Raw genomic sequence first — 18104 nt, 5'->3', positions numbered from 1 at the left:
CCCCCCCGGCCTTTAAAGCAGCCCCCCACGACCCCTATAGCCCTACCCCCTATAGCTCCTATAGGTGCATTGTATCCGTCGTCATCCCCCCCCCAAAAAAAGGGGGCGCAGGCAGGTCACACGCCAAGGGCCGGCCGGTCCGTTTATGAAGCATCAAATATACAGTCTCTTATATACAGAGCCCGGCGCGGGCGCATGCGGGCCCGGGGGGCCTGGGTCCTCCCGGGTTGGGGGGGGGGGGGTCCTGACGCCGGGGTCCCCCCCGTGCGCATCCCTGGGTCTGCAGCCGCCGGGTATTGCCCGCAAAGGGGACCCAGGCGTTTTTTTGGGGGGTGGGGGGGGGCTGGAAGGGGAGGGGGGGGTTAAAGTGCCATGTGACATTCAGCCTGAGCCGGGGGGGGGGGGGGGAGGGGGCTATCCTCGCTGCCGGACCCCCAGGATGGCGGGGTGGGGGGGACCCCCCGCGGGGGTGAGGCGTGAGCAGCCAAACACGAGCCACGTGCAGGGTGTTGTTTTTTTTTGGGGAGGGGGAGGGGGGGGAAAGGGGGGGGGTTTTACAAAAATAACCACCGCATCCAGCATGCCGGCGCTGTCCATCGCTGCCATGAGTTGTGTCCGTCCTCTGGCGGGGCAGGGGGGGGTGGGCGGTCAGACCACCGTGCTGATGCGGTTCCCCCCCTTGGGTTTGGGGGGGCCCTGGCTGGCTTGAGCCAGGGGCGAGGTGGGGCCGGCGGGGGAGTGGGGGCTGAGAGGGGTGTGGGGCGAGGGGGGGGGCAAAGGGGGGTAAGAAGGGTGGGGGGGGATAGGGGAGTGGGGGGGCGGGTGGTGATGATGGTGATGGTGGTGATGGTGGTGATGGGGTGGGGGGGCCACCCCACCGCCACCCCCCCGCAGGGCCCCCCCAGCCGGACCCCCCCCACCACCACCCCCACCGAAAACAAAGTGCTTGGCGGGGGCAGGGGGCGGCGGGGGGTGGTGGTGTGGGGGGGGCCCGGGGGGGTAAGCGTGGGGCAGCCCGTGGTGGGGGGGCGCAGGGCTGTAGAGAGGTAGGGGGGAGAGGGGCTGGCGGGGGGGGCCGGGGGGGGGCACCTCCCCTCTTGCCAGGTCGGTGTAAGGTGTAATGGGGGTGCGGTGGGGGGAACCCCCCGCCGGGAGGGCCGTGCTGCTGGGGGGGTGCCGACAAAGGGGGTTGGGGCCCCCCGTGGAAGCGAGGGGGGGCCCCGGCGGCGATGGCGGGCAGCGGCGGGGGGGGCGCAGGGCGAGAAGGAGGGGGGGGCTGTTGGGGGTAAGGGGGCGGCGGTGGGGGGCCGGGCCCCCCCCCCTGCCGCCGCCCCCCCGGCCCCGTGGCAGTACTGGGCGTGCAGCGCCTGCAGCTTGGAGGGACCCTCGGAGGCGGGGGGGCGGGCGCGGGGGGGGGGGTGATGGTGATGCGAGGATGAAGCCGAGGAAGAGGAGGCTGAAGCCGAAGTGGGGCCCCCCGGTCCGGGCGGGGGTCCGGGGGGGCCTTTGCCCCGTCGGCTGCCGAAGAGGGACCCCAGGAAGGAGGAGGAGTTGGAGACAGGCCGGGGGGGGGGCTTGTAGCCCTCGGGGGCTCCCCCCGGGGGTCCCCGCGCCTGCGGCCGGGGGCTGCTGATGATGGAGCCCTGCGGGAGGGGGCGGGGTCAAGCCGACAGGCCACGCCCCTGTGGCCGGCAGGCCGCACCCCCTCAGACACGGCCCCATCCCATTGCTGTACAGCCACACCCCCTGGAGGAAACCCCGCCCTCTCCCTGCACAAGCCACACCCCTCTAGATTAAGCACCACCCCTCGCACAAGCCCCGGCCTTTCTCTAAGGGCAAAGGGGCTCTGGGGCGGGGCTTAAAGGGGGAGTGGTTTGTGGCAGTCCCCGCCCCCCCAACTCACCTCAATGGTGCTGTCGAGGGACCCCACGCTGTTTCGCCGGCCCCGCTTGCCTGGGGGGGGGGGGGGGGCACACAGTGAGGGGGGGGCACACAATTGGGGGGGGGGATGTGTGTCACAAAATGGGGGGGGCACCCCTAAGGGGTCCCCAAATACCCTCCCAGGGGACCCCAACAGTCCCCCAGACCACCCTATCTGCCCCCCAGGGCGCCCCAAATGCCCTCTCGGGGACCCCAACCCCCCCAGGGGACCCCTACCCCTCTCAGAGCACCCCAAATGTCCCCCAGGCGACTCCAATACCCTCAGGGGCTCCCCTAAACCCCCCCAAAAGCCCCCCAGGGGACCCCAAATGCACTCCCATGGGACCCTAACTGCCCCCCCCCCCCAGACCCCCCTACCTGCCCCCTCCCCAAGACCCCAAATCCCCCCTCAGAGCACCCCAAATCCCCTCCAGGGCCCCCCCAATGCCCTCCCCGGGGACCCTACACCCCCCAGGGACCCCACCCCACCCCCCCCGGTGCCCCCCCCCCCCAGTCTCACCGCCGTCGGAGAGGTCCCGCAGGGAGCTGCTGAGGGCGCTGCGCTTGAGCCCCTCGCCGGCCCCGAACGCGTCCTCCAGGCTGCTGCGGCTCAGCCCGTTGAGGGCTTCGCGGGGGGGTCCCCCCCCCCGTGCCCCCGACACCCCCTTCTGCTTCTCCAGCTCCGCTGCAGGACACACACACACAATGGCCCCAGTCATCCCAGTGCCCCCCCCAGTGTGCCCCAACATTCCTGGTCCCCATCAAAATGCCTCCATTGAACACCCCGGTGGACGTTGCAGCGCTCCCAGTGCCCACAGTATCTGTCCCAGTGTCCCCAGTCCCCATCCAGGTGACCCCAGGAACCATCCCAGTTCCCCCAATCCCCCACTCCCCACCCAACTGACGCCAAGAACCATTCCAGTGCCAATCCAAGCATTCCCAGTGTCCCCAGTGCCCATCCCAGTTCCCTCAGTGGTCCCATTCCCCATCCAGTTGCCCATCCCAGCGCTCCCAGTGCCCCGCTCACCCTCCACGCGGTACTTCTCCATCTCCTGCACCTCGGCCACGGACTCGCGGAGGTCGCTGGCGAAGCGCAGCCGGTCCTGCGGGCTCGGGGCGTTGAAGACGATCAGGACCTTCCTCTCCCCACCCGGCGCCGCTGACAGCAGCTTGATCCCAAACTGGTAATCTGAGGGGTTGGGGGGGGGGGGTCAGAGGTCATGGGGTTCGGGGGGCCAGGAGAGGAGGTATCCCACAGGAGGTGCTGTGGGGTAGGGGAGCATCCCATGGGGGGACATGTCCCATGAGGGCACCATGGGACATCCAATGGGGGACACCACGGGAGATCTTATGGGGGACACCCTGGGGTGAGGAACACCCCATGGGTGACAGCATGGGACATCCAGTGGGGGACACCATGGGAGATCTTATGGGGGACGCCCTGGGGTGAGGAACACCCCATGGGTGACAGCATGGGACATCCAGTGGGGGACACCACGGGAGATCTTATGGGGGACACCCTGGGGTGAGGAACACCCCATGGGTGACAGCATGGGACATCCAGTGGGGGACACCATGGGAGATCTTATGGGGGACGCCCTGGGGTGAGGAACACCCCATGGGTGACAGCATGGGACATCCAGTGGGGGACACCATGGGAGATCTTATGGGGGACGCCCTGGGGTGAGGAACACCCCATGGGTGACAGCATGGGACATCCAGTGGGGGACACCATGGGAGATCTTATGGGGGACACCCTGGGGCAGCTGGACATCCAGTGGGGGACACCATGGGGTAAGGAACACCCCATGGGTGACAGCATGGGACATCCAATGGAAGACACTCCATGGTGGACCCCATAGGGCAAAGGGACATCTGGTGGTGGACCCCATGGGACCACAGGGGCAGAAGAACCACCCCTGAAGGGGCTGTGGGGCAGTGGGGCAGGCTGTGGGGCTCACAGGCATTCTGGAAGAGCTGCATGTGCATCTCAACGAGGGGGAAGCTCTGGCGGAAGCTGTAGGTCACCAGGATCTTCTTCTTCTGGAAGATCTTCGTCACCTGCCGGGGCCACTGGGTCACCAGGGTGGGGAGCCAGGCACCTGCGAGACCCCTTGACTCCTCACGGGTGACCCCCATCCCACCCCAGGGACACCCCTACTCTTCAGGGGACCCAGAGGTCCAGCTCACCACCAGCAGGTCGTTGAAGAGGAAGACCTCGCGCTGGTGCAGCCCCAGGCGCTGGGGCCGGTTGGGGTCGGGGACCTCGTAGAGCTGGCAGCAGCACACCAGGCGCCGGTGGGGCAGGGACAGCACCTGGGGACAGGGGGGGCTCAGCGCCGGGGCTGGGCCTCAGCAGGACACAGCCACCACCTCCCACTCCATGGCCACGGCACCCTCAACACTGGGGTCCCAGCCCTGGGGTCACCTAGAGCATCCCCCATAGTGTCACCTAGAACTTCCCCCTTGGGTCATCTAGAACGTCCCCCATTGGTCAGCTGGAGCGTCCCCGCATAGTGTCACCTAGAACTTCCCCCTTGGGTCATCTAGAACGTCCCCCATTGGTCAGCTGGAGCGTCCCCGCATAGTGTCACCTAGAACTTCCCCCTTGGGTCATCTAGAACGTCCCCCATTGGTCAGCTGGAGCGTCCCCCCATAGTGTCACCTAGAACTTCCCCCTTGGGTCATCTAGAACGTCCCCCATTGGTCAGCTGGAGCGTCCCCCCATAGGGTCACCTAGAACTTCCCCCTTGGGTCATCTAGAACGTCCCCCATTGGTCAGCTGGAGCGTCCCCGCATAGTGTCACCTAGAACTTCCCCCTTGGGTCATCTAGAACATCCCCCATTGGTCAGCTGGAGCGTCCCCGCATAGTGTCACCTAAAACTTCCCCCTTGGGTCACCCAGACCATCCTCCCGGGTCACCTAGAGCGTCCCCCCATAGGGTCACCTAGAACTTCCCCCTTGGGTCACCTAGAACTCATCCCATCCCTTGAGTGAACCCACCGGCTTCTTGCCGACGATCATGCGCTCTACAGCCTGGACCTGGGACACGTGGTCGTCATTGGTACGCAGCTCCCGGCTCTGGATGCGCTGGTAGATGCCCACGAGCATGTCCCGGGGGATGTCCTCCCCATTGTCCACCCCTGTGCGACACCCAGCCCCTGCTCTAGAACCCGCATTCCTGAGCGGGGCGTGGGGGGGGGACACACAACGCGACACCGGGGGCAGGGAGACAAGACGGGACCGCAGTCCTCACCTCGGAGGTTCTTGATGAAGTCCTCCAGCTTCATCTTGCGCTCGGCCTTGACGCTGGGGCTGTACATGTCGGTGTTGAGGAGGATGATGGCGAAGGCCAGGATGAAGATGGTGTCCGGGTTGCGGAACTGGCGCAGCAGGGCCGCGTTACACACGCAGTAGCGCTGGCTGCGGGGTGGACAATCCCCACGGCCCATGGGGTCAGGGTGCCCCACAGCCATCCCCACGTGGTTGGGATGGCCTTTGCACCCCACAGCAGTCCCGGTGTGGTCCAGGCCATCGTCTCTAATGTCCTCCCACTCTATAGGGTCACCTAGAACATTGGCTGGTCCCGTGTGGGCCACCAACCCCAATACCCCCCACTCGGTCCACAGGGTCACCAAGAACTTCACCCCATGGCACATGGGCCACAACCCCTAGCACCTCCCTCTCAATCCCCAGGGTCACCTAGAACATCACCCCATGGCACGTGTGGGCCACCACCCCTAGCAACTCCCTCTCGATCCATAGGGTCACCTAGAACATCGCCCCATGGCACATGGGCCACCACCCCTAGCAACTCCCTCTCGATCCATAGGGTCACCTAGAACATCGCCCCATGGCACATGGGCCACCACCCCGAGCAACTCCCTCTCGATCCATAGGGACACCTAGAACATCGCCCCATGGCACATGGGCCACCACCCCTAGCAACTCCCTCTCGATCCATAGGGACACCTAGAACATCGCCCCATGGCACATGGGCCACCACCCCGAGCAACTCCCTCTCGATCCATAGGGTCACCTAGAACCCCTTCCTGGGGACGGGGGAGGCAGGGTGGGGACAGGGACCCATCACCATCCCTCACCTGAAGGCCTCAATCAAGCGCTCAACCTTCTGGGCCTCCCCCTGCACCCGAATGTGGGACTGGAACTTCCGCAGCGCCTCATCCAGCTCCATCCCGGAGAAGTCCATCTCATCCACCACACAGCTGCAGGAGACCCCCACCCCCCCCAAGACAGAAGATGGCCTCAGTCCTGGTGGGAACCCCTGAGCGCATCCCACCCCATCCCGACGCGTATCCCACCCCATCCCGACGTGTACCCCGCTCCTTACTCGAGGACGTCGCGGTTGAATTGCTTCTGGCGATTGCCGAGGAACTCGCCGATCATCTGCCGGCTCAAGCCCTTCCTCTCCAGGATGAAGTGGGCCACCCCCACAGGGGTGTCCGAGAGGAAGCCCCTCTCGATCAGGTACTGGATCCCCTTTTCTGGTTTCCTACAAAGGTGTTGGGCACAGGGTCACCCCGACGGCCGTGGGGCTCATTTTTTCACCCTGGTTATAGACTGACCTAGAACGTCACCTTCTCCTGGCTATAGGGTCACTCTGGCATCTATGGAGTCACCTAAACATCATCATCTTTTGGTTGTAGGGTCACCTAAGATGACAATCTTCTCTATAGGGTCACCTAGAACATCACCGTGTCCCCACCATAGGGTCATCTAGAACATCACCGTGTCCATACCATAGAGTGACCTAGAACATCACCGTGTCCACACCATAGGGTCATCTAGAACATCACCGTGTCCATACCACAGGGTGACCTAGAACATCACTGTGTCCACACCATAGGGTCATCTAGAACATCACCATGTCCATACCACAGGGTGACCTAGAACATCACCGTGTCCCCACCATAGGGTCATCTAGAACATCACCGTGTCCATACCACAGGGTGACCTAGAACATCACCGTGTCCCCACCATAGGGTCATCTAGAACATCACCGTGTCCATACCACAGGGTGACCTAGAACATCACCGTGTCCCCACCATAGGGTCATCTAGAACATCACCGTGTCCATACCACAGGGTGACCTAGAACATCACCGTGTCCCCACCATAGGGTCATCTAGAACATCACCGTGTCCATACCACAGGGTGACCTAGAACATCACTGTGTCCATACCATAGGGTCATCTAGAACATCACCACGTCCACACCATAGGGTCATCTAGAACATCACCGTGTCCACACCATAGGGTCATCTAGAACATCACCGTGTCCACACCATAGGGTCATCTAGAACATCACCGTGTCCATACCATAGGGGAACCTAGAACATCACCATGTCCATACCACAGGGTGACCTAGAACATCACCATGTCCATACCATAGGGGCACCTAGAACATCACCGTGTCCACACCATAGGGGCACCTAGAACATCACCCTGCTTCCACCACAGGGCCACCAAGAACCTCACCCTAACCCTTCCATAGGCTCACCCAGACCACCACGTAGTCCCACTATAGGGCCACCAGACCCCACCCCACGTCCGCCACGGTGCCGCCGCCCCCCCCAGCCCCCCGATTTTCCTTCGCCCCCTCACTTGTTGAAGAGGTTGAGGCCGATGCGATACTGCCGGCGTTGCACCACGTCATTGTTGAGCGCCGGCGAGTCCCAGCTCTGCCGCGGTTCCCGCTGGTATGTGGCTTTGCCGGGGGGTCCAGAGGGACCTGGGGGCTGCGGGGGGGCAGCAGGAGGTGGGGGGGGGGGGCGGGGGGGGGCGTCGCAGGCTGTCGCGGGATGAGGAGCCCGAGGAGCAGTTGAGGGTCTCGTTGGAGTTGGAGCTGCTCCCCAAGCTCTCGTTGTCCCCCTCCGAGCCCTCCTCGGCGGCGGGGGGCGGCGGGGGGGCAGGGGGAGGTGCGGGGGGGGGCTTCGGGGTGGAAGCAGCGATGGGGGGGTCCACTACGGGGCAACGTGCCCCCCCCGGCCCCTTCGGGTTCGTAAGGACCCCCCCGGTTGATGGAGCCCCGGTCAGAGCGGTCGCTGAGGTCGGCCGAGCTGTCGCTGGGGGGCTCGACCGTCAGCAAAGGGGGGTGCCCCCCGCCGCCGCCCCCCCGCCCCCGGCACTCCAAGCAGGGGGGGCCGCGGCGAGGAGGGTCTTCAGGACCCCCCCAGCGTTCAGCCGGGCCAGGGGGGTTGGTGGGAGGCGGTGGCGGGGGCGGTGGGGCGGGGGGTGGGGGGGGACCCCCGGTTTCGGGGGGGGGGCTCGGGGCTGGGGGGCCGCTCGGGGGAGCGGGGGGAGCCGGGGAGCCCCTCATCCAGGTAGAGGGTGACGTCGCTGGTGGAGGTGGCAGCGCTGTCACCCGCGGGGGGGGGCCGAGGCCCCCGAGGGAACCCCTCGCCCCCCCCCCAGCGCCTCATCGATGGAAGCAGCCAAGGACTTCACCTGCCGAGACAGACACCCCCCTGTCAGCCCCCCAACTCCCCGGGACCCCCCCCCCCGAGGGTCCTGGTGACCCCCACATCCCCTTCCCCCAGCCCCCTGGGACCCCCGTGACCCCGTAACCCCCCAGCTCCTGCGGCCTCCATCTCCCCTGGGACCCCCCCCATAGACCTATGACCCCTGTGACCCCCATGGCCCTTGGGACCCCCATGCCCCCTGTCCCCATGATCCCCCATGACCCCTGTGACCCCCATGACCCCCCATGGCCCCTGTGACCCCCATGACCCCCCATGGCCCTTGTGACCCCCGTGCCCCCTGTGATGCCCACTGCCCCCATGACCCCCGTGGCCTCCCATGACCCCCCATGACCCCCACGACCCCCCATGACCCCTACCTGCTGCGCAAAGGCCTCCTCCAGGTCAGCTCCTCCGGGCCCAAAGTCAGCAGAGGCCGAGAGCTGCCGGGGGGGGCTGCCAGCGCCCCCCACCCCGGCCCCCCCCCCCCGCCGTCGACCCCTCGGCGGGACCACCCCCCCCATCCAAACCAGCCCGGCAAGACCCCCCGTATCGAGGTGCCCTTCGGGGTCCCCCCAACACCCCCTCGTCCAGCGAGGCAGGTTTGCCTTGGAAATAAGGGGGAGGCGGCGGGGGGGGGTCCCGGGGCGGGGGCTGGGGGTCCGCGGTCGTATTCCTCAAAGGAAAACTGGAGGCGGAGGCTGGGGAGGGCCAGGCGGCGGGCGCGCCCCCCCTCGCTGCGCAGCCGCTCGAACTTCTGGGCCATGCGGTAGCGGCGGAAGGCGGCCTGGATGGTGCGGGCGGCGCGGCGCGTGCGGAAGTAGCCCCCGTATTTGCGCTCCAGCATCTCCACCTGGGGGGGGGGGGGGGGGGGAACGACACGGGAGGGGACGTGGGGGGGGACACGGGGAGAGATGGGGATGTGGATCAGGGCATTGGGATGGGAACGTGGGGTTGGGGACGTTGATGGGGACAGGGACATGGAGATGGGGATGTGGATCAGGACACGGGGATGGGGACAGGGATGGAGATAAGGGGGACAAGGGGATGGGGACAAGGAGATGAGGACAGGGACACAGAGATGGGGACGTGGGGATGGGGACATCGATACGGAGATGGGGACGTGGGGACGGGGACATCGATGGGGACAGGGACACGGAGATGGGGACATGGATTAGGACATGGGGATGGGGACATGGGGATGGGGACAGGGACATGGAGATGGGGACGTGGGGATGGGGACATCAATGGGGACAGGGACACGGAGATGGGGACATGGATCAGGACATGGACATGGGGATGGGGACATTGATGGGGACAGGGACATGGAGATGGGGACGTGGATCAGGACACGGGGATGGGGACACGGGGATGGAGATAAGAGGGACGTGGGGATGGGGACAAGGAGATGAGGACAGGGACACGGAGATGGGGACGTGGGGTTGGGGACATCGATGGGGACAGGGACACGGAGATGGGGACATGGATCAGGACATAGGGATGGGGTCATGGGGATGGGGACAGGGATGGAGGTAAGGGGGACAAGGGGATGGGGACAAGGAGATGAGGACAGGGACACGGAGATAGGGATGTGGGGATGGGGATGTTGATGGGGACAGGGACATGGAGATGGGGACGTGGATCAGGACACGGGGATGGGGACACGGGGATGGAGATAAGAGGGACATGGGGATGGGGACAAGGAGATGAGGACAGGGACACGGAGATGAGGACGTGGGGATGGGGACGTTGATGGGGACAGGGACACGGAGATGGGGACATGGATTAGGACATGGACATGGGGATGGGGACATTGATGGGAACAGGGACATGGAGATGGGGACATGGGGATGGGGACATTGATGGGAACAGGGATGGAGATACAGAGGACATGAGGATGGGGACATGGAGATGGTGACAAGGACACAGAGATGGGGATGTGGATCAGGACATAGGGATGGGGACGTGGGGATGGTGACATGGAGATGGGGACATTGATGGGGACATTGATGAGGATATGGGTGGCATGGGGACGGGGACACGGAGATGGGGATGTGGATCAGGACATAGGGATGGGGACACATCAGGGTGCCAGAGGTGGCCAGGGAGGGGCCAGGGCAGGAGAAGGACACAGGTGAGGCAACACCCGGGGAAAGAGGGACGGCAGCGGGGCGGGGGCACGGTGGCCTTGCATGAGGATGGGGCCTCAGGCGGTGACAGTGACCATCTGGGGTCACACACGGGGCTGGGGACCATCACACGGGGCTGGGGACCATCGCAGATGGGGCTGGGGACCATCACACGGGGCTGGGGACCATCACGTGAGGCTGGGGACCATCGCAGATGGGGCTGGGGACCATCACAGGGGGGTGCTGGGGGTGTCACTGGGTGTCCCCAAGGTACCTTCTTGTCCTGCAGGTCGGTGGAGAGCTCATAGCTGTCGCTCAGAGCCTTCGGCCTCTTGCTCTCCTCCTCCTCCTCCTGCTTGCGCAGGGCCACGCTGGCGGGCTGGGGTGGCAGCCGGGGCCAGGCCAAACCCGGGGAGCCCCCCCCCAGGGCCCCCCCCGGATCCCCCCGGCCCTTGGGGGGCCGGCTGGGGGAGGCCACGGTATGGGGGGGGGTCGCCCGGGGCTGTCAGGCACTGGACCCCCACCCTCGCTGCCTGGCGCCTCGCCATCCACGCTGCGGGGACACCACGTCACCCCCATGTCGGGAGCCCCCCAAACCCCCTGAGACCCCCCCCCAGATCTCGCCGAGACCCCCCAAACAGCCTCAAGGCCCCCCCCGAGGCCACCCCAGATCCCTCAAACAGCCTGAAGTCACCTAAGCAGGGACCATGGGGACGTCAGGAAGCACAGACACATGGACATGGGACATAGGGACATGGGACACGGGACACATGGACATGGCTGACATGGGGACAGAGACACGGGGGGACACAGAGATGGGACACATGGACATGGAGACAGAAGGACATGGAGACATGACCAGCATGGGGGCACGTGGACACAACTGACAGGGGGACAGGACATGGGGACACAGGGATATGACCAACACGGGACACATGGACATGGGACGTATGGGGACATATGTGGACACAGACATGGGGACACAGGGACACAGGGACATGGGACGTATGGGGACATATGTGGACACAGACCTGGGGACACAGGGACAGGGGGACAGGGGGACATGGGACACATGTGGACACAGACATAGGGACACATGGGACATATGTGGACACAGACATGGGGACACAGGGACACAGGGACACAGGGACAGGGGGACATGGGACACATGTGGACACAGACATAGGGACACATGGGACATATGTGGACACAGACATGGGGACACAGGGACACAGGGACAGGGGGACATGGGACACATGTGGACACAGACATAGGGACACACGGGACATATGGGGACACAGGGACACAGGGACAGGGGGACATGGGACACATGCAGACACAGACATAGGGACACATGGGACATATGTGGACACAGACATGGGGACACAGGGACACAGGGACAGGGGGACATGGGACACATGTGGACACAGACATAGGGACACATGGGACATATGTGGACACAGACATGGGGACACAGGGACAGGGGGACATGGGACACGTGGACACAGACATAGGGACACATGGGACATATGTGGACACAGACATGGGGACACAGGGACACAGGGACAGGGGGACATGGGACATACGTGGACACAGACATAGGGACACATGGACACTGGGACATGGGGACACAGAGATACAGGACATACATGGGGACACACAGACATACCTGGACACACGGACAGGAGACACAAGGATGCAGGGACATGAGGACACAGGGATATGACCAACACGGGACATATGGACATGGGACGTATGGGGACATATGTGGACACAGACCTGGGAACACAGGGACACATGGACATGGGACGTATGGGGACATATGTGGACACAGACCTGGGGACACAGGGACACATGGACATGGGACGTATGGGGACATATGTGGACACAGACCTGGGGACACAGGGACACATGGACATGGGGACGTATGGGGACATATGTGGACACAGACCTGGGGACACAGGGACACATGGACATGGGGACGTATGGGGACATATGTGGACACAGACCTGGGGACACAGGGACACATGGACATGGGACGTATGGGGACATATGTGGACACAGACCTGGGGACACAGGGACACAGGGACATTGGATATAAGTGGACACACGGACACAGAGGGGCACAGGTACATGGACACAGGACATACATGGACATGGGACATGGGACACAGGACATACATGGACATGGGACATGGGACACACGGACACAGAACATACATGGGGACACACGGACGTGGGGACACAGGGACACAGGCAGCCCCTCCCCCCAGCCCCGGGGGGACCCAGGCATCCGTGCCCCCGCCCTTGCTGGGGACCCAGGCGTCCAGGAATGGGGGAGGGGGGGTAATCCGGCGGGGGGGGGGGGGGGAGTGCAGGAAATCCGGGGGGGGCCCAAACCCGAGGGGGAGGGGCAAGCCCGGGGGTGGGGTGGGCAACCCGGGGGGGGGGGGGGCAGGGAAGGCGCACAGGGGGTCCCCGATGGTTTGGGTGAGGTAAATGATGATGGGGGGGGGGGGGGGGGTGTTTGGGGGGGGGGGGGTGTATGAGGGGGGTGTAAAAGATTTTGGGGGGGGGTCCCGGGGGGGTCCCCAACTCACCCGTGCAGCAGGCGCTGCCGGAGCGGACCCCGCCGCCGGTCGGCGGTGCACTGCAGGCACCACATGGCGGGGGGGGGGCACCCACGGAGGCGGGGAGACCCCCACGGGGTGGGGGGTCACGGGGTGGGGGGGCGGGGAGTCCCCGGGGTTGTTTGGGTGGGGGGCGGGGGGGGGGGGGGGGGGCGGCTCTGCAGCAGCTGCACCCACAGGGCCCCGGCGGCCGGTGGAGCCGTTTGCGCCTGCGTGGGGAGGGGGGGCCGGGGGACGCCCGGGGGGGGGGGGACACACACAGGCGCGGGTCCTTCTGAGGTAGAAAGAGGGGTCTCGCCCCCCCCCCCAACATTAAGAAGAGGGGGGCCCGGATGCCTGGGTCCACGATGGAGACCCCCCCCAATTTTTATTTTTAAAGGGGGGGCTGCCCCGACTGAAATGGGGGTCTTGCCCCCCCCCCCCCAAGGTGGGGTCCCTGGGGCAGTGGGCTCGCCTGCCCCAGGCGCATGCGCGGAGCGCGCCGCTCGACCCCCCCCCCCCGCCCCCCCGCCCCCCCTCCGGCGGGCTGGCGGTTGCCATGGAGACGCGGCGGGCGGGGGCGGGGCCGGCGCGTTGCCGAGGTTGCGGTTGCCGTGGCGACGCGGCGGGGTGATGGACGGGGGGGGGGGGTGGGGGGTGTCCCGGACGCCTGGGTCCCCGGCGCTGGCCCCGCCCCCTCCCGCTACGTCACCGCCCTCTCCCCAAAATAACCGGGCGTCGCCACGGCAACCGCCCCCAAACACCCCCCCCCCAACAGCCGGGGGAGGACCCAGGCCCCGTATGGCCGCCTATAGATCCCTGGGGAACCTATAGGGCCCCTATAGAACCCTGAGGATTCCTATGGCCCAGGGATCTACAAGGGCCTCTGTAGGTCCCCCAGGGATCTACAAGGGCTCCTATAGGTCTCTGGGGTCCGTATAGCCCCTATAGATCCCTTGAGATCCCTACGGCCCCTATAGATCCCTGGGGATCCATGTGGCCCCTATAGATTCCCAGGGATCCATACAGCCCCTATAAATCCCTGAGGATTCCTATGGCCCAGGGATCTACAAGGGCCTCTATAAGTCCCCCAAGGATCTATGAGGGCTCCTATAGGTCTCTGGGGTCCGTATAGCCCCTATAGATCCCTTGAGATCCCTACAGCCCCTACAGATCCCTGGGGATTCATACAGGCCCTATAGATTCCTGGGGATCCATACAGCCCCTAGAAGCCTATGGGGATCCACATGGTCCCTATGGAGCCCTGAGGAGCCACAAGGAGCCCCTATACATCCTATACAGTACCTAGATATAGGAGCCATATAGCCCCAGGGCCCGGGGGTCCGTACAACCCCTCTATTAGCCATAGGGTCTCCATAACCCCTCCACAGCCCAGGGGGCTATACCCCCCTATACTGCCCCGGGGGGATGGGGGGGTCATTATAGCCCCCATACCACCTGCAAGGGGTCTGTGCCACCCGGGGTGAGGGGTCCACAGGGCCCCTATAGCACCCAGGGGGCCCCCACGGCACATAAGGTACGTACAGCCCCTATACTGTCCTGTGGGGCTCTATACAGACCGTACAGCCCCTATACTGCCCTGTGGGGCTCTGTATAGACTGTATAGCACTGTACAGCCCCTATACTGCCCTGTAGGACTCTGTATGGCTCATATAGCATCGTACAGCCCCTATACTGCCCTGTAGGACTCTGTATGGCTCATATAGCACTGTACAGCCCCTATACTGCACTGTGGGGCTCTGTATGGCTCATATAGCACCGTACAGCCCCTATACTGCCCTGTAGGGCTCTATACAGACTGTACAGCCCCTATACTGCTCTGTAGGACTCTGTATGGCTCATATAGCACTGTACAGCCCCTATACTGCCCTGTGGGGCTCTGTATGGCTCATATAGCACCATACAGCCCCTATACTGTCCCGTGGAGCTCTGTACAGACTGTATAGCACCGTACAGCCCCTATACTGCCCTGTGGGGCTCTGTACAGACTGTATAGCCCCTATACTGCCCCACAGGGCTCTGTATAGCCCATACAGCACCATACAGCCCCTATACTGCCCTGTGGGGCTCTCGGCAGCCTATATAGCACCTATATAGCACCGTACAGCCCCTATACTGCCCCATAGGGCTCTGTACAGCCTCTATGGCACCCAGCAGGGTCCATATGGCTCCTATAGGGCCTGAGAAGGGGCGGGGGGGGGGGGGCAGGACCCCCAGGGGAACCCAGGCGTCTGGGGTGGGGGAGGGGCTCTTACCTGCGGGTGGGGGGGAGGTTGGAGCAGCCAAGAGCACCCATGGGTGGCACCTGGAGGGGGGAGGGGCAGGACGGGGGAGGGGGGACACAGATGGGGGGGGGTCAATGGGGGGGAGGGGGGGGGTCAAGGGGTGGTGTGGGGGGGGGGGGGTCAGTGGGAGGGACAGGCAGATGGACGGGGGGGAGGGAATGGGGGGGATGGATGAACGTGGGGGGACAGACGGACATGGGGAGGGGGACACAGACGGGGGTGGGGTGGGGACAGACGGACAGTGGGGGGAGGGGCGGGGGGGGGAAGCCGGACAGACCGGGGGGGGGGAGGGGGAGAGAGAGAAAACACGAGTCAAGAACCGGAGGGGGGGGGACGGACACACGGACACGGGGAGGGGGACACGAGTGGGGCGGGGTGGGGAGGGGAAGGGACACGGCGGGGGTGGGGGGCAGCAGGATCCAGTGGATCCCCAAGGATCTGGGGGGGGATCAGCCCCGTAGCGGCGGGTCCAGGCTCTCCCCACCCCCCACCCCACCCAAAAGGGACCCAGGAATCCGGGTGCCCCCAGCCCCCCCCTGGGGGGGGGCCGACACTCACATCATGGTGGATCCGAGGGGGGAGGGGGTCACGCTGGGACCCCGGTGTCCGGGATCGGGGATCCAGTGTCTGGGATCAGGGATCCAGTGTCCGGCCTCTCAGGCCTGGCAAACTCATCACAGCCCGGAATTCCTGCCCGGAAGGGGGGGGGGGGGGGGGGCGGGCGGGGGGGGGCACAGCCTTACACGAGGATGGGCGTGAGAGGCCCACGTGCGAGCCGGGGGGGGGGGGGGGGGAGGGTCCCCCTGGCACGTGGGACAGGGCAGCCTCGCACACGCGTGTGTATGGCCTTGCACGCCCACGCGCGGGGCTGCACAGCCTTGCACGGCATTGCACACCCATGCACAATGTTGCACAACGTTGCACGCCCTTGCACACCCTTGCGCGACATCACGTGATGTTGCATGGCATTGCACACCCACGCACAGGGTGGCACAGGGTTGCACGGCATTGCATGCCCTTGCACGGCCTTGCACACTGACCCGCCAGATTGCACACCCTTGCATGGCGTTGCACGGCCTTACACACCCTTGCGCGGCATCACGTGATGTTGCACGGCATTGCACACCCACGCACAGCGCGGCACAGGGTTGCACGGCATTGCATGCCCTTGCACACCCACGCACTGGGTTGCACTCCCTTGCATGGCATTGCACACTTGCATTGCACCCTTGCACAGCCTTGCACACCCACGCACAGGGTGGCACAGGGTTGCACGGCATTGCACGCCCTCGCACAGCCTTGCACACTGACCCACAAGATTACATTGCCTTGCACGGTGCTGCACACCCTCGCACGGTGTTGCACGCTCACATTGCACCCTTGCACGGCGTTGCACACCCTCGCACGGTGTTGCACGCTCGCATTGCACCCTTGCACGGCGTTGCACACCCTCGCACGGTGTTGCACGCTCGCATTGCACCCTTGCACGGCGTTGCACACCCTCGCACGGTGTTGCACGCTCACATTGCACCCTTGCACGGCGCTGCACACCCTCGCACGGCGTTGCACACTCGCATTGCACCCTTGCACGGCGTTGCACGCCTTCGCACACTCCGCCGTGGCCTCGTGTCACCCGCAGGGCGGGGCCGGCCCCCCCCAAGATCCTGGGGGGGGGAGGGGGCACACGGCGCCGGGGGCGGATCCCTGGTTGCCATGGTGACGTCCCTCCCCGCCCCCCCCCCCCCCCCCCCCCGCTGTCACGCCTCCCCCGGCGCTGTCATCGCTGTCACCCACCGCCTGCGCCGTCGCCTGGCAACCGCCCCGCGTGCGCCCGCCACCCTGGCAACGCGCTTTCCGCCCCCCCCCGCCCTGTCGCGACATGAGCAGGCCCGTCACGACATGACGGGGCATTATGACATCACAGCACAGCACGGTGGGGGCCTGTCGTCACCTTCGTCATGACACATCAGCCCTATTGCAACACACTGGCTCTCGCTCTGTCACGATATGCGGGCATCAGCCCTATTGCATTGGGCCTGTCCTGTCACGACAGGCCAGCCCCATTGCAATACCTGACACATCTGCTCCATTGTAACTGGCTGGATCCTGTCGCGACAGCTCAACCCTGTCGCAATATATCGTCCCCGTCACGATGCAACAGCCCTATTGCAACAGGCCGGGCCCTGTCACGACATGCCAGGTCTGTCGTGACACGCTGAGTCTGCTGCCATCCAACAACACCTCCCCCATGCCCCAGGGATTGGACCCAGGCGTCCGGGGATGGGGTGGGGGAGGGGTGGGGTCAAAGGGCATGGGGGGAGGGGCAGTACTGACCTCACTGTCCTGGAGCTGTCCCGGTCTGACCTGGGGGGGGGGGGGGGGAGAATTCGGGGGGGGGGGGGGGGGATGGGTGTCAGTGAGCGGCACAGCCCCTCCCCCCACCTTGGGGTCCCGGGGGGGGCTGGGTCGGGGCGCTGACCCCTGCAAATCCCCTCCCCCACCCCCCAAAAAATGTCGTCGTCCCGCCCCCCCCCCAAGGGCGCCCGGCCAGACCGGCAGACGGGGTGACAGCGGGGGGGGGGGACACACGCGCGCAGAGCCATGACACAGGCGGGTCCCCCCCTGCAGCTCCCGCACCTGCTCCCAGCGGGGGGATGGGGGG

At 65.3% G+C, this 18104-nt stretch overlaps 2 protein-coding genes across 2 annotated transcripts in view; both read right to left on the bottom strand.

Annotated features, from left to right (window-relative positions):
* Positions 1-648: 648 nt before the first annotated feature.
* IQSEC2 (IQ motif and Sec7 domain ArfGEF 2) lies at positions 649-13192 on the bottom strand. The gene is given in 19 exon segments (XM_040617784.1): positions 649-745; positions 1006-1643; positions 1904-1953; positions 2441-2605; positions 2948-3109; positions 3882-3981; positions 4111-4236; positions 4925-5064; positions 5178-5344; positions 6025-6147; positions 6273-6434; positions 7545-7653; positions 7691-7808; positions 7810-8176; positions 8178-8381; positions 8779-9251; positions 10802-11029; positions 12479-12536; positions 13128-13192. Coding segments are annotated over 19 exon segments (3552 nt in total).
* Positions 13193-16028: 2836 nt separating this feature from the next.
* The window catches only part of LOC121099156 (E3 ubiquitin-protein ligase HUWE1-like), an 8057-nt gene continuing 5981 nt past the window's right edge, over positions 16029-18104 (bottom strand). Inside the window, exon 14 of the mRNA XM_040617783.1 lies at positions 16029-16132. Coding sequence (XP_040473717.1) covers positions 16029-16132 — 104 coding nt within the window. The remainder of the gene's footprint in view (positions 16133-18104) is intronic.

This window comes from Falco naumanni, chromosome 18 (assembly GCF_017639655.2).
Source record: "Falco naumanni isolate bFalNau1 chromosome 18, bFalNau1.pat, whole genome shotgun sequence".
NCBI lineage: Eukaryota > Metazoa > Chordata > Aves > Falconiformes > Falconidae > Falco > Falco naumanni.
Note: the sequence above shows the minus strand (reverse complement) of the source record. Positions and strands in the feature narration are given on the sequence as shown.